The sequence below is a fragment of the Neofelis nebulosa genome, chromosome 5 (genome assembly GCF_028018385.1).
Source record: "Neofelis nebulosa isolate mNeoNeb1 chromosome 5, mNeoNeb1.pri, whole genome shotgun sequence".
NCBI classification, from domain to species: Eukaryota; Metazoa; Chordata; class Mammalia; order Carnivora; family Felidae; genus Neofelis; species Neofelis nebulosa.
In genome coordinates, this window is record NC_080786.1 from 104755966 (window position 1) to 104773044 (window position 17079).

The 17079-nt window shown below is 37.4% G+C and overlaps 1 protein-coding gene across 6 annotated transcripts in view; it reads right to left on the minus strand.

Annotated features, from left to right (window-relative positions):
- The window catches only part of BBX (BBX high mobility group box domain containing), a 285709-nt gene that overhangs the window by 24624 nt on the left and 244006 nt on the right, over positions 1 to 17079 (minus strand). For all 6 annotated transcript variants that reach the window (XM_058731518.1, XM_058731517.1, XM_058731512.1 and 3 more), the window contains 3 exons: positions 13272 to 14280; positions 12144 to 12282; positions 8622 to 8770 (listed from right to left, as the gene is read on the minus strand). In XM_058731518.1, the coding sequence (XP_058587501.1) occupies positions 8622 to 8770; positions 12144 to 12282; positions 13272 to 14280 (1297 nt within the window). The remainder of the gene's footprint in view (positions 1 to 8621; positions 8771 to 12143; positions 12283 to 13271; positions 14281 to 17079) is intronic.

The window sequence follows — 17079 nt, forward strand, 5'->3', positions numbered from 1 at the left end:
GTATCAATTTGAAAGAGTGTTTCCACCTTAATAATATTAAGTCATCTAATCCATGAACATGGGATGTTTTTCCATTTATTTGTCTTTCAACAATATTTTGTAGTTTTCAATTTGTTGTACTTCTTTTGTTAAATTTATTCCTATGTACTTTATTCTTTTTGATGTTGCTGTAGATGGAATTGTTTCTCCAATATTTTTAGATTGTTTATTGAAACTGTATAGAAATACAACTGATTTTTGTATAATGATCTTGTACTCTGCAACCCTGGTGAACTCATTCATTCATAAGCTATGGTAGTTTTCTAGGGAAATCCTTAGGTTTTCTATATAAAATATCATGTCATCTGTGAACAGAAAGAGTTTTACTTCTTCCTTTCCACAATACAGAAGCCTTTTGTTTTCTTTTTCTTGCCTAAGTGCCCTGGCTAGAACCTCAATTATGATGTTGAACAGAAGTGCTGAGAATGGACACTCTTGACTTGCTCCCTACTTTAGGGGGAAGCATTCAGTCTTTCATTATTAAATATGCTGTTTTGGGATTTTTATAGGTGTTCTTTAGCAGGTTGAGAAACTTTCTATTCTCAGTTTGTTGAGTATTCTCATTAAATGTGTTGGATTTTGTCAAATGCTTTTTTTCTACATCTATCAAGATGATCACATGGGTTTTTTGTTGTTCTATTGATATAGTATATTACATTAATTGATTTTTGGATATGAAACCAACATTGCATTCTGCAAGTAAAATCCCATTTGGTAATGGTGTATAATTCTTATTATATGTTGCTAGATTTGGTTTGCTACTATTTTGTTAAGGATTTTTATGTCCATTATTTTAAGAGGTAGGATCTTGTAGTTTCTCTTTCTCGTGATATCTTTGTCTAGTTTTGAGATTAGGGTGATGCTGGCCTCATAGAATGAATTAGGAAGTGTTCCCTCTTCTAATTTTTGAGTAGGTTTGAAAAACTGATATTAATTCTTCCTTGAACATTTGGTAGAATTCAGCAGTGAAGCCTGGGGTTGGTTCCCTCCTCTCCCAGGTATTTTTGTGGTTACTAAATTCAATCTTTTTAGTAGTTACTGTTCTATTCAGACTATTTCTTAAGTCAGTTTTGCTAGAGTTCTTTCTAGGAATTGTCTATTTCATGTAGGTTATCTAACTTATTGGTATATAATTGTTCATAGTATTCCTTTATAATCCATTCCATTTCTGTAAGATCAGTAGTAATGTCCCCAATATTATTTCTGATTGTAGTAACTTTGGTCTTCTCGCTTTTATTTTTATTTTATTTACTTATTTTTTGTTTAAAATTTTTTTTTAACATTTATTTATTTTTTGAGAGACAGAGAATGTGAGTGGGGGAGAGGCAGGGAGAGAGAATGGAGACACAGAATCTGAAGTGGGCTCCAGGCTCCGAGCTGTCAGCACAGAGCCCAATGAGGGGCTCAAACTCATGAACCATGAGGTCATGACCTGAGCCAAAGTCAGATGCTTGCTTAACCGACTAAACCACCCAGGCACCCCTAGTCTTCTGTCTTTTTTAATTGGTCAGTGTAGCTAAACATTTCTCCTATTTGTTGTTTTTAAAGAACCAGCTTTTGGTTTCATTGACTCTCTATTGATTTTCTATTCTTTATTTAATTTTATTATGTCCTCTCTCATCTTTATCATTTCCTTTCTTATACTTTCTTTAGGTTTAGTTTGCTCTTTTTCTTACAATGTTTCAAGGTAGGCTAGGTTATTAATTTGAGATCTTTCCTCTTTCTTAGCATATACATTTAAAGCTATAAACTTCCCTCTAAAGCATTGCTTTAGCTGTAGCCCATAAATTTTGGCATGTTGTTTTTTCATTTTTATTCATCTCAAAGTATTTTCTGATTTCCTTATGAATTTCTTCTTTGAATTATTAATTATTTATTTAGACTTATTGAGTTATTTAGAGTGTATTGTTTAATTGCTACATATTCATGAGTTTCCCAAATATTTCCTGCTGTTGACATTTAATTTCATTCCACTGTGGTCTGAACACGTAATTTGATTACTTCAATCCTTTTAAATTTATTGGTTTGTTTTAAGGCCTAGTATATGGTGCATTCTAGAGACTGTTCCTGTGTTCACTGCAGAAGAATATATATTCTACTATTGATGGGTGGAGTGTTTTATATAGAGGCACAGCTTGGAGATATTGCAGGCTTGGTTCCAGGCCACCGCAATAAAGCAAACATCGCAATAAAGTGAATCAAATTAATGTTTTGGTTTCTAATGCATATAGAAGTTACATTTACACTATACCATAGTCTATTAAGTGTGCAATTACATTAGGTCTACAAAAAAAAGCACGTATCTTAATCAAAGGGTATCTTATTGCTAAAAAATGTTAACTATTATCTGAGTTGTAATCACTGATCACAGATCACCAGTGTGACACAGAGACATCAAGTAAGTAAATGTTAGAATGCTGATATACTTGACACAGGGTTGACCCAAACCTTCAGTTTGTAACACAACACAGTATCTGCTAAATGCAATAAAATGAGGTATACCTGTACTTTTTTTTAGGACTAGTTAATGTTACCTGTTCAAGTCTTCTCTTTCCTCGTTGATCTTTCGCCTAGTTGTTCTATTGAACCTACTCTTCCCCCCCCCCACCCCCCACAGCATGTCTCACCTTCTAACACATTTTATGCTTTGTTTTTTGTTTATGCTTGTTTACTACCTGGTACCCCTGCTATAAGGAACCACCATGGCAGCACAATCCTTTGTTTTCATTCGCAGATATATTCTACATGCCAGAATGGTGTTTAGCATATGACTGGTTCTGAATAATACTTGTTACATGAACAAAGTTCTTAAACCACTGGCTGGCACAAAGTAAAAGCTCAAGAAATGACAGTTGTTGCTATTGTTACTGATAACAGAAAGTTGTGCATTTTTTGATGACTACACCAAGCCATCCTTTTTAAATAACCACAAGCAAATACTTCTGAGTTAGCCGGTGGTGGTTTGAAATAGAAATAGAAAATGTCTTGTTGACTTTTTTTTGGGAAAAAGTGAGCAAGAAGGGAAAGAAAATAAATTTAACAAATATAAAAAATATATATCATGTGTATGTAGTACACTAATATTACAGGTATTCTCTATAATCCATTTGCAATCACTGCTTTACATATTTTATACAACCTAGGAAACTTCAGGCTGGTGCCCTGAATGATACACAGATAATCACATAAAACAGAAGTGGAAGAATGCAGAAGAACAATTCTGAGACCTCCTAGGACCATAAGGAGGGATGGAATGAGTTAGGGAAGAAGAAAAGGATACATATTTTCAGACCCAACCATACTCAGAGAAATCTAAAAAGTACAATTTAAGGATAGAACTAAAGATAGCAGTTGTCAATTTTAACATGAGAAAAGAACATCCAGAGTGATTTGGTACATAGAGGAGCTTCTGTAAACTTTTATTTTTAAACTTCCTTGCTCCTAGCCATCCCCCAAACTATAGCTATAAAATAAAACTAAGTAAATGACAATTTCATATAAAAAAGAAAGTGACAAACTTGAAGGGAGTAATACAGAAGATATAATTGCAGTCACTGGGAAGCAGCAATTTCAGAGTCAAGAAGTGAACAATTTCTGCTCACCACGTACATATGTGTGGTATTTTGTCTAAAGGAAAGAAAGCCAAAATTTGTAATAAACAGCAAAAATAAGGAAATTTATTACCATTTCCCCCCTCAGTTAATTATATTAATGCAGAAACATACATGGAAGGAAAATAAGGTAGGAAGTGAAAAGCAGAGAAGAGAGTTTCAGAAGCCATTGTTCAGAAACCAAAAAAATTGCCAATGGGGGGTGCTGGCCGGCTCCACTGGTAAAGCATGCAACTCTTGATCTTGAGGTTGTGAATTTAAGCCCCATGTTGGGGGAAGAGATTACTCAAAAAAAAACCTGCAACAGTCTTTCACTAAACTACCACCTCAAGTTCTGATTCCATTTCTCTCCCGCATCGCCAAACCAAATTTCTTGAAGGAGGGTTTGAATCAGCTTCTACTTCCTTATGACAAAAATCACTTGTTGCTGGCATATAAACTAGCTTAGGACTCCACTTAAGTTTTTAGGCAGGATGGCCTGTAATTTGACAAAATCCATCTCCTTGGCACCTAACTTCATAGCTGGGTAGACAACAGAAAACCTCCGCCTGAGAGGATAAGAGCAGTGCCACAGAGACATTAACAATAAATAACCTTTCCAAAACATTAATGTTGTTCATGGTTAAGGAGCTGTAGTGACACAGGACACCTTGGGGGGTAAAGAGCTGTAGTGACACAGGAGCCAGTTCAGTATTAGCCTGTTATGATAAATTTTTAAGGTCAGCAGGTAAGGTGATTTAGTAAACCTTGCTTTTTAAAAACTGTTGTAGGGAACAAATGTTATGCATAACTCAAATGGTGGTGACTTATGCCCAGGTTCAATGGTTTCATGTTTCTAAGCTATAAAAAAAGCAGAAGTTTTATTCTAAAATTGGCTATCATTTTTGTAATAGACACAAATAATGACCAATGAAACAATAAATTCCTTTGTGATAATTTACAGCTAAGTGCTCCCAGCTACTGAGCATGTGGATCTGCTGACTTGAGGAAGTCTGGGTGAGCCAGCCACAGTCAAGTTAGGATTCAACGAGGGGAAGAAGCTACCTCATCGAGCCAGACATGCATGCCTTGTGAAGGAACTCAGGATTATATTAGGTACACCTTTTACATCTGCAAATGTGCTATCCCCATGTTCCTGAAAACATCTGGTGGCAATGAAGACTCTCGGTTAACAGGGCAAAATACAGAGTTCTGCCCAACCTGGAAGCTATAACTTCTTGATAGGAAGGGCTGGGCTGGCTGACATCAGCACTAGGTCCGGTAACACTGAATGTAGCCTCAGTTTGGCTCAATCCCAAACAGGGGATTCTGTCCTCAACTTTTAATTTTATAAACCTGAGTCGTTTATTATCACTGTGATTTTTTAAAATTGAAAATCTTTAATCATTTGGAATTCCAATTTTAAAATATGAGGATCAACAGCATGTGTGATAATGGGCTAAGGAACAATGTGGGAAGATTGAAGATATACAGGGGAAAAGTGATGTCAAGGGTCAAGCTGGGGCATAATTTAAACACTCTAAGTTCAAGTCAATTAACTTTTTCTTCATGACCCGACTTTGTCTGAAAATTACTATTCTGTACAGCACTCTGACTTCTGATACTTTTGTAAAAAGTGCTTCATAAATTAACAATATACTTAATGTGTCAAAACCTATCCCTTAAGTTACAATTAAATTTAGACTTATAATTTAAAGCTTTTATTTGAATATATACAAGTAACTAAGGGAGATAAACCAGAAAACACTATAGGCCTGGGCTGCCTGAACTGAACTGTACCAGTTAGATGCATTACAACTTACTGGGTAATTTGTTCTTAGAAGCAAGGGAAATTCTTTTCCTAAGTCGTTATGCTCTGCCTACTATAATATAGCCTGAGCCCAGTCAGAGGAAGGTATCATTTAGTTATGTTCACCCTTTTCGTCCTAGTTTTCTTTTTTAAAGTTTATGTTTATTTTGAGAGAGTGCGCGCGCGCGCACACACACACACACACACACACACACACACACAAAGCAGGGGAGGGGCAGAGAGGGAGGGAGAAAGAGAATCACAAGCAGGCCCCATGTTGTCAGTGCAGAGCCTGACTCGGGGCTCAATCTCACTGCGAGATCATGAACTGAGCTGAAATCAAGAGTTGGACACTTAACCAAGTTACCTACTTGTAGAGTCGTAGAGTTGTAGAGTTTCTGTTGTAGAGTTTCTGACAAGACCCAGTATACAGACATGAGGGACAGGGCAAAGATAGCAGAGGGGACAATGGACAAGGGAAAGAGAGTCTTTGGAAATGCAGATATAAATAAGGAGACAACTGGGAAAACAGAATCATAAACCCAAGCAGATACTATGTTGTTGAGATATGTGACTATATAAATGCATACATACATAACCATTTCCTCTAGATACTACAGTTCAGAAAAATTCTATATATTTTACATAACCTTGAGTAGCTAAAAAACATACCTAGTATAAGGCAGGAAAAAAAATATAAATGTTGAATGATAAACACGTAAGAAAATAAAGGCAAAATGCTAAACTGCTGAAGAAGAAATGAGGTTTCCTATGGACACATGCTCTTTTGCTAATAAACTAATGATTTCATACACAGTTTTTGCTTTGAACAATTCATTATGCACAGATGCAAAGAGTCTAGAGTCTAAGAAAACAATCTCTATCCTCTAAAGATCAGGCAATTACAGCACAGCTGGTATGATAATTTCATTAATAACTTGTGGGACAGTGCACTGGTGGTGCTAATGCCAAATTACAATTAGTTACAAATACTATTTCTTTAGTTTGCTAAATAGAGAATGTATCATTTAGTGTCTGTTTTATTTTAACTGCATTTTGCTCCATGAGTCAGAATGCAGAGCAAAATCTAAAGTCTTGAAAGACTTCCTACCCACGTAATTACTGATACACTGTAAGAACCAGTGACTTTGGGCTTGAGAGGCATAACAGAAGCATTAAGATGATATTGTATGAAGTATAATCCAAAGCTCCAAAAACCTATTTCACATCAAAAGAAATACTGTTAATCTCAGCTGGGAGAGGAAAAACATATAACAGATAACTAAGACCCAAGAGAAGGTCTCATGAAAATAGATCCTAACTCAGGGTTTTATAGCTTTACAAAAATAAATCTATTGTTACATTCCCTGATAGATAATTTGGCCAGCTTCAGGGCTCGAAAATGAATGTCTCCAACTACCAGGAGTGGAGGAAGAGAATACATCCTGTGCATCAATAAATTAAGTTCCATTTTATTGGCTTGTCAGGTATTTATCAGTAACTTTGAATCCAAGAATTATGGGAGCTCATGATACCTGGCATCTTTGGGCTCATGGACTACTTTGCCTATTCCTAGATATCCCTAGGGCACAAAGATTGTCATTTCATTGGTAATCCATTACAGTGTTCAGCTACCTACCTGTCAACAAGGCTATTTTATTTCTTTCCTACTTATCTTGGAAGATCTCGATATAACCCTACTTTCTTTTCCCAGATGAGCAAACTTGGTGAAGCAACATTTCTTTTTTAGTTCTTTATTCACTAGACTTGTTTTTATTGACCACAGAGGAAAACCAAGCTAATTCTGAAATCACTTTTATGTTCCTCTCCACCTTTAATCATGAAGGGAGAATTTTCTTCAGCCATACAGATCTATCGTGAGATACAGATCACAAAGTGACTGTCCTCAGTTGTGTCAACTGTGGTGTCCAAAGAAGGTTTTAGGTCTAGAGGGAGAAAATTTAAATTTCTTCAAAGAAACCATAATTTTTCCTAGACCTTATATCGTCCCTCTAAATCCATGCAATTGTATCTGCTCATTAATATTTATCGCTGATTATCCACGAATGCTAGAATTTAGCAAGATTTATGTGAAGATATATATCATCTTGTATCTATCCATCCATCCATCTAAAATGCACACAAAAAGGGAATGTATCTGATCTGACATGGAACAGGCAGGAGGCAGCGACTTGTACAGGGTAAATTACATCAACTTTTCCATCAGATCCTACAAGCAACAAAAACTCAGCCACACCAGTTCTTCATTTCTCCATTCACTGTCCTTACAGGAAGTGACTAAATGGGATGACGTCTTTCACATCTGTATGGAAAACTAGAGATACATTTTTCCCACCAGTTTTTAGACTGGAGTAAAATCAGAAGACAAGTTTCTCAATAAAAGCAATGCTGTCATTTTGGGTAGGACAGTCCTTTATTGTGCTTGAAATGTCCTGAGCAGGCTACTATGTTTAGAACCCCAGTCCCTGCCCCACATGTAAAGGTGGTCTCACACTCTTTACCACCGTTCTTTGAACTACAGTGTTGCCCGTGATGAATGCTGAGATCCACCCAAGTCATGCTGATAATATAAAAGCTCCCCTTATGTACAAGGGAAGATGGTGATATTCTTCAAAACGAATATGCTAAATAGCATTTTTCTAAACTTAATAAAACCAATTGAAAGGTATTGCCAGAGCATTATTTTCATTTGGTTCATACTGCCAGTAAAGAATGGAGTCTTCTTACTAGGCAAATAGAACAATTTCATAGTCCCAGAGTTCAACTTGTCAGATAGAGTGAATAGAAGGGTGAGGCTCGGCCAACAGTTTCTGCTCAAGAAAAGCTTAACATCTCCAGGTTAGAATTCTGAAGAGCAGAAAGTCAAAGACCATGTGTAACATTTTCAAAAAAATGACATATTTAAGGGCAAATGCTCGGGCTGGGATGTCAAAGAAGAGAGGCTGAGGAGGATAAGGAGAGAAAGAAGGGAGAGAGAAGTGAGGTGGGAGCCAAAACAACCCTGGAAAGCAAGCTAAAATTCTAATGGCTGCTGCCTCACTGCCTCAGTCTAAATCCAGTTATGTATCTAAAGGGAGTTGCAGAAGCTTAGAAGAGGGCTGAGATGCTGACCACACTGTAGGAGGACACATCTGTAGAGCACTATAGAGCACACATCTAACCTTTGCTGGTTTTAGTCGGTTCCGAGGCCATGTTTCCAGTCTTCTTCTTTTTTCTTGGGACAGGTACACATTTCCGGTCAAATGTAACAGGACTGTATTGAGGGAGGCTGTTGAATTTCTTTTCAAATTCTTCGTCCAGCTTTGCTGAGCTAATAAGAGAGGGGGGATGCAATCAATCAGCACGTGACATAAATATTTAAACAGAAAATTATATGAGACCTATTTTAAGATACTCCATTTTAAAAACAGGGTCCCTGATAATTAGGGCACTGTTGATAAACTCTGTGGTAGGACAAAAAAAAACATCTTTTCAGAAATGTTTGAAAAGATTTACCAGTACAGTTTTTTCAGTCAACTCACAAGAAAGTTGTCTTGTTTGTTACCTTAGAAAAGCAGAGACATTATTTAAAATATAAGAATATTTTTGAAGTTCTCTCCATTGGCATGGACATTTTCCACTAAGTTCAATACAAAGCATATTCCATCCACACAAGTTTCTCATTGTAAAGATTTGTGTGTGTGTGTGTGTGTGTGTGTGTGTGTGTGTGTGTGTGTAGGCAAGTTTATTGGTGATGGGGTATCACCATCAGCATTTTTATAAGATTTACTTTTTAAAAACATATTTACTGACTAGTACTTGCTTAAAACATCTACACACAAAGAAAACACAAAAATTCTGAGGATCATAAAAACAAATTCTGGAGAGTTGACCAGGATGGCGTTAAACCACTCAACGACAAGGAAAGCCAGTTTTCAATGAACACACTGGCAGAGAGGCAGCACCACTTTCATGCAAACCAGGAACGACTGCAGAAACGGCACTAGCAAAATTGGGAAATCCTTGGGCTGCTTCTGACGGTCTCGAAGGCCCCCACGCAACAATGGCAGCATGCCTGCTGGATCATTGGCTGGCTTCTGACTTCCACTTACTGAGACTTATTAACTAAGATGAAACCCAAACAGATGGGAGAAGCTGCAGCAGAATGGTGGCGCGTGCTGGATAGAGAATGGAAAGCCTTCTGGGGGAGAGGGCAGCTTTGAGTCAACTCACAAGAAGCTAACAGCTAATGTGTTAGGCTGCTACCTACAGGATGTACTTGAAGTGTGTCCACCTAAAACTATTCTGTTTGGAGGAATATACACAAGTTGGGGAACAGAGACAAGACAGTCCGATAACCAAAGAATGGTCGATGGAAAAAGGCCACTAATTAGTTCTATCAAAGCAGGGAAGGTGGGCGCCTGGGTAGCTCAGGCAGCTAAGCGCCGATTTCGGCTCAGGTTGCGATCTCGCAGTTCATGGGTTTGAGCTCCGTGTCAGTCTCCGTGCTGACAGTACAGAGCCTGCTTTAGATCCTGTTTCCCTCTCTCTGCCCCTCTTCACCTTCTCTCTATCAAAAATAAATAAATATTAAAAAAATAAAAAGCAGGGAGGGTGGTGGGGGTGATACTGCTTCATTAATAAAATCACCTTTTCTATCCAGTTAAAAAACATTTGTAACTAATGGAAAAATCAGATAGTAATCAGATACTATCAGAAAGCTACCTATAATACAACTTTTTCAGATAATCTGAAAAAATCAAAAGAAAATCATGAAAATGCGAGTTATAACTTGTAAGGTCCCTTGGGACTTTTTTTTCCTTGTCTTTTTTCAACTATAATAATCATCCACGGTTTTTTTTTTTTGGGGGGGGGAGATCTGTAAGATTAGAACCGCCAATACTAAGTGAATTTTTCTTGGCAACAAATAGCATATTTTCTGTGATAAAAGGGGTTAAAATGCCTATTTAGAAATCTCAGAGAAGACTGATAGGAACTGGCATCTCATACTGCTCATCCGCTGTGTTGGTATATTCCAAACAAAGCAGACCCAGATAGTCTAATTCTGAAAGGCCTATGTATGTCAGCGGGGGTGGGAGTGGGGGGTTGGTGGGGGACAGGAAAGACCAGAGGTTCAAGACCAGAGATTTAAGCCTATAGGAAAACCACACTCCCAGTTACATACATGTGCCTTCCTTAGAAATTATTAAAACAAAAACAACCCATACACCAGTCTCTTTTCAGAGACAGACTTTCAAAATATTGTTTCATTTTTCTTGTTCCTAAAGAAGATTGGTAAAAACACCTCTCTCACAGCTCTCAGCAGTTTCTAATGGAAGCATCAGAGACCTCTCTGCTGAGAGTCTTAATTTCTGCTTTATTTCCCCAGGATCCCATACTGTCTGCGCGAGACCTGCTCCTCTCTCAGTGAACAGACCCACAGGGCACTAGTAGTTCTAGAAGATACAGAGCATTGGTCCTGACACTCAGTGGTCACTTTTTTAAGGAAATTCTGCATTTGAAAATATCATTTGACGATGATGAATATGAGAATTTTTATGTTATTATTTATAAGTTGAGTTTGTAAGCAAAACTAATTTGAACTACTTTGGACTTATAAAATATTAGAAAAGAAATACATAAAATTAAAAAAAATATCATCTGAGTAAATCATCTTGAGGAATTTAACAAGAGAAATAATTTCCAATCTCCCCTTTGTGATGACCTGGAGCCTTAGAATTACCGGATTTTAAAGCATTGTAACTTCCAAGGAAAAAACATATTGTTCCACTAACAGAAATGCAAATACTTAGGAATAAACCAAATACTTCTGATCCATGAAATCTGCATACCTTTAAACACACTTATGAAAAAATATGGAAAATGTAAAAATGTACTTATTTCCATTCAATATATTCTTTTCAAATTGGGCTAATAAGAAATCTCGAAGGATTTTTAACAGTTTAACTGAATATGCAGATACCTTCCTCTTTATTAAGATTGGTATTAAGAGTCTTTGGAATAACACTAAAAATGAAGTAATTCTTAATGATTTTATCTCGATGTACATGCTATTGCTTGATATTGCATTTCAACACATAATTAATGACTGAGTATTCTCTGCAGCAGAGTCAATCTAACATTTTTATCTTAGAGCAACAGAACATGGTTTCGACACAAATGGTTAGATAGAGGTCGAAGGATAATTTTATTACCTTACCCTTTTGAGCTGTCATTATTATTTTATAAATATATGTGCATAACCTTTAGAAATATTAAACAAAGTATATATGGCAAGCAAAATGGCAAAATGCTCACATAAACATGTTTATGCTTAAACATGCTTACATAATATCCATTGTAAACCTTAGATGGAAAAATGCGTCCTGGCAATATTAAAGGATTTACGATGTCACAGCACTAATACATGGTGGGCCTCAATTCAAACTGAAGCCTACATCTCAAATCTACATACTATGTACTATACCTGAAATGCGAGTGGCACGGTCACTCACACAACCGCGTTAACAGCAGGAACCCTGTGGTACGCGGAGATTCTGTGCTCTCACTTGCTTGCTAAGACTGTAATAAGTGCAGAATGAATGAATACTCCAGAAGAAGCAGTTAGTGAATTAGGTTTACCTTGGAAAACCTACCACACTTGGTGTCTATGCAGTGTGCTGACTGTGCTCACAGACACTTACCCAAGGAGAGAATCTTCCTTTGGCTTGGTCTTCTTGAACTTCTTGCTCCCACTGGTCCCACTCTGATTAAACGTCCAGCTTTCTTCATTCCAACACCCTTCATGGTCAGAGGAGTTTCCTTTTCCTGAGCTTCGTTTCCCTAAGGGAATTTGAGAGAAAGAATATGCTTGGTATATTGGGATGAGGTTGCTTCACAAGTGAATTGTTGACCCCTTAGGTATCATCTGCATGATGCTATTTGTAACTATTTCAGTTTTGGTGTCCTCTAAGCGATTCGTGATGGACCACCCTTAATAATACAACATGCAAAAAAAAAGTATACAGCTATGGGATAAGTCTTCCTATCACAACTCAACAGGTACTGTGCATACTGTGTGACTCAAGAGACAGACTAACTACTATCACCTTTCCCATTAGAGAATCAGACTAAGGTGTAGAAGCCTTTGCTGGTGGGCACTATTAATGTGAATTTCCCTCAGATTTACTGGAATGATATCCCTGTACTCCCAAGGATCTTCATTCAGGGCTTGTTAGACCCATTTTCTCAGACATCTCTAAATTGGAATTTAGCTTGGCAAGAGGTAGTCCCCTAGCCAGATGCTGTATTTTAAAACAGATGAACTTATATAAAACACTCCGTGAAATAAAGGTATACACATTAACTGGTTTTATGTTTTAAAGAGGCCTTCCCTTCAACTATAGTTTTGAATACCTACAGAGAGGGCTAGACAGATTATTTGCTTTTGGAGCCTACAGATCAACATTCTGCCCAACAGATTTGCTTGATTCAGGAAATTCTTTCCTTTAGTTAAAAGCCGTAAGAACTTTAAACATGTAGTGCTTATCTTTCAAAACAAGAAGCCAGCCCATACCATGTTTAAAAAAAAGTTTGAATTATTTGAACACATATCCTGAGAACTACCTACAAAATGAATATAAGATCTGCTCTATGGTGCTAGAAAACATGTAGGTAAAACGACACATGTATATGGTCTATAAACCATAAAGAACTGTACGAATATATTGTTCTGATGCCACATTGCTCTTTATGGTGGCTCTTCTCAATGAGTCTAAAGGAGGCATTCGCTACGTTTCCATATTCTTTTCACTTTTGTGGGAGTTACTTACCTCTGTCAACATTAGCTCGCAGAGAGGTGAGCATGCCTTCAGACACCAGGGTTTTATAAAGAGCACCTTTGCAAGACCTCTCAGATTTCCGGGAGCCACAAGTCTCTATTTTTCTGTGACAGTCACTCTCCTCAGGCTTGGCCTGTCCAGATAGGCTGGGTGGTAATGCATCCTCCGTGGGGGTCAATGGTTCTGCTTTTATACCCTCTGGCACCTCACCAGAAATGTTCTTGCTGGCAGAAATATTAATGAAATCTGGAGGTCTTGACTCTTTGGTGGTGTCTGAGGATTTCTCCTTTGACATTTTCTTCTCTCTTGATTTCACTTTTTTCTTTGGTGGCTTGGCATCCAAAATGCTTCCCTTGCCACTTGAAGATGTGCGGACCTTCTTGCGAGGGGTTTCTCCAAGTTTCTCGATGCCCCAGTCTCCCTTTGCAACGGCTTCAATGGTGTATATAACACTCTCAATGTCAGACTCTGAAGACTGCCTCTTTTTGCAAGTCTTCTTGGGTGTGGATTTATCATTTCCATGTCGATCCATTTTGCTTTTCTTCTTTTTCTTTTTTAGTTTCTCTGGTTTGTTTAATGCTGTGGGATCCTCAATGATCATAATTCCATGAGGATGGCACATATGATCCTTTCTACTGGGAACATCGCTTATTATTATCTTGCTACTGGCAGAATAAGAAAAATCAGGGAAGTGACTACATTTTTGATCTTCTTCTAGTTCTTCCTTTTTAATTTCTTTGGGATCTTCCATTTTTATATCCATTGTATCATCCATTCGTAGCTCCTCAAAATTTCTTAGTTCCTTACAATCTCTTACATTTTCCTTAGCTGATTTTTCAAATTCTGCTTCCTTCTGTGACCTGGCTTCATCTGTTTTCTCCATTTTTATTTCTCTTTGTTCCTTTCCCTTCTCCAATTCTTTAATTCTTCCACCATCTGATTCTTTTGCCTTCATTAGCTTTGATTCCTCCATTTTAACCCCCTCTGATGCCAGACACATCTAAACGGTTCAAACAAAAATGGGAGAATGACAAAATAATTTTTTTTTTGAAATACACTTGAAATTAGCTTAAACTTTAAAAGTCTATCCCTCTTTAAAGTAATCAAGGCAAACATTACAATAATCAGTCCAATTCTGCCAAACTAATTTAAATAACTCAAATTTTAAAAAGGCTGTAGGCATTATGATATATTCATTACACTTTAGATAAGCATGTACTCAAATTCTCATTTTCCAGCTTCATCCGAAGCTTTTTCTATGAAAACATGATTTGGTAGAAAGAAGATGGGTTCTAGAGTTGAAAGACCTGAGTTTGAGTCTTAGTTTTGCTACTTGCTAACTCTGTGGCCTAAAATGAGACATTTCACTGTTCACTCCTCAGCTGTCTTTGTAAAATAAAAAGGATGGCAAGAATGATTGTCTCAGAGGATTCTGTGAGGTTTAAGTGAGATGGTATACTGATGCCAATACTGACTAAATAATCCCCAAAATGTTTAGAGGTTTACCTTTTCTTTTTTCTTGGGGAAACGAGAAAAAGAGCAACATTTTGTACCTACCCAGTTGAAGTTAGAAATGAGAAGATGATTCATTAAATAACTACAGAGGATTCTGGTTAATGAAAACAAAAACAAAAACAAAAACATTACAGGCCTCAGGCGCTGACAGATAACCTGAAGATCATAAAAGTGGTGAAAACTAAGTGGTGGTGTTTTTTGTTTTAAACTCATTTGATAGCAGACTTGATCTAATCTGAACTTACACGCCTAAAAATTCTGACCAGAACTAATGTGAAATTGCTTAACATCTTAATTCACATTTAACGTGACTATTCATATGCTTTCGCTATCAGCATCTTCATGCATTTGCATCATGCCCTGTAGGAATTAACTGCATAGCATAAGATGCATATACTATATCATTTTTCTAAAATCTGAAAAATTCTGAATACTAAAACACATCTGGCAGCAATCTGGTTATGTTTTAAAACTCCCCAAATTTCACACATAGGACCTTACAGGAAACACTTGCCATCTTCCTCTCCAGTTCCCAGGTACCTCGAGTATTCAATCTAAAGCTATTTTCTGAAAGGGGAAATTGCAGCTTTTGTAAAATTCATTTTCAATACATGGACTTTCATTCATAAACATTCCCTGAAATGCTCTCCCAAGCGCCAGGCCCCAATGGAGGACCCTAAAGATACAAAGACCATTCTCTGGGCTCAGACTTAGTTTGGGAGGACATGGTTAAATGCATCAAGAAGGCTGGAATGATTGGTCAATATGGGACCTGTTATTGTTGCTTCTCTCAGGAAAATGGTAAAGAACATTGAAATTAGCCAGCATGCTGAGTACACTTGCTCCTTCTGTGGCAAAATCAAGATGAAAATCAGATGAAAAATCTGTGGAGATCTGGCACTGTGGTTCAGGCATGAAAACGGCAGTTGACGTGCCTGGACCTACAGCACCCCTTCTGCCACCACAGGAAGGTCTGCCACCAGATGCCTGAAGGAGATGAAAGACCAGCAGCGGAAGCTCCACCATGTGAAACACTGCCGGCCTATGATAAATGCTTTGATTTATGTAACCAAAAAACAAAAGAATACAAAGATCAATAAGTTCCCCTCTCTGCCTCTGAGGATTCATCATGAGGCTGACGATGCTGATTAGGCCAAGGGCAGAACAGGAGTTCTTCTCCATTATTCATTTTACCAATTTTGTATTAGCAGCTTAGAGGAAAAAGAGTACTGGGTTTTGCTGAACCCCCAAATCAAGCATAAGAGTTAGGAAACTGATTCTTTAAAAAAATTTTACCATTGTGTCAAATGGCAAATTGTCAGAAATGTTAATGTATATAAAACTCATTTAAAAAATTGTTTTAAATTAAATTTGAGAGAGAGAGAGAGAGAGAGTGCGAGCAGGGGAAAGGGGCAAAGAGAGAGGGGGAGAGGGGGAGAGAGGGAGAGAGCGAGGGATTGAGAATCTTAAGCAGGCTCCATGCTCAGTGTGGAGCTTGACATGAGGCTTGACCCCACAACCCTGGGATCAGATCTGAGCCGAAAGAGTCAGACGCCAAACTGACAGAGTCACCGAGGCGCCCCTAAAACTCATTTTTTAAATAGATAAGCCATTCAGTTAAATAGGAGATCCTCTTTTACTTCATTTTTCCCCTTAGTATTTTCAATGCATCTCAAATCTTTCTGTGAGAATTATAATTGATAAGCCTAAGAAGAAATTGCAAAAGGGTGAGAGGAGGCAGATCACGCACGTTAGAAAAAAATGAACATGACAATCTTCAGATTTTTTCACAGGGAAGATCTGAAATAGTATGGATTCACAATGGAACTATCTTTTTTGGGAAATCACGTAAGTTAACTTTTAGACCTTAGCAAGTAGTTAGGAAGACTGAGAATTCCCCTTTAGCGAAAACTTACCAGAAGTAAGTTCAAAGCAAAAATGTTATTTTAATTCTGACACACTGACACATTTAATTCTCCCTGCATATGTTATTCTCGTTGGACAATGTGCTGTTTTTTCATTGATTTTGAAATGATTTTTATTTTCCTTTCTCGATTATCCTAGCTCTTCATGAAGAACTATCTTACATGGGGGCAGAGACAATACTAGTTCTGGAAAGAAGACTGGAAAGGCATCCTCAAGGTAAATTTTACGGTTTTTCAGCCACTGTCACTCTGGCGACCTTTAATAAGTCCCTGCAGGAGCCATGTCCCATAGAGGCACTAGGTTTTATAGTGGCATGCCAACAGTTTGTATTTGCATAGGTTCATCTAAGCAAACCTAA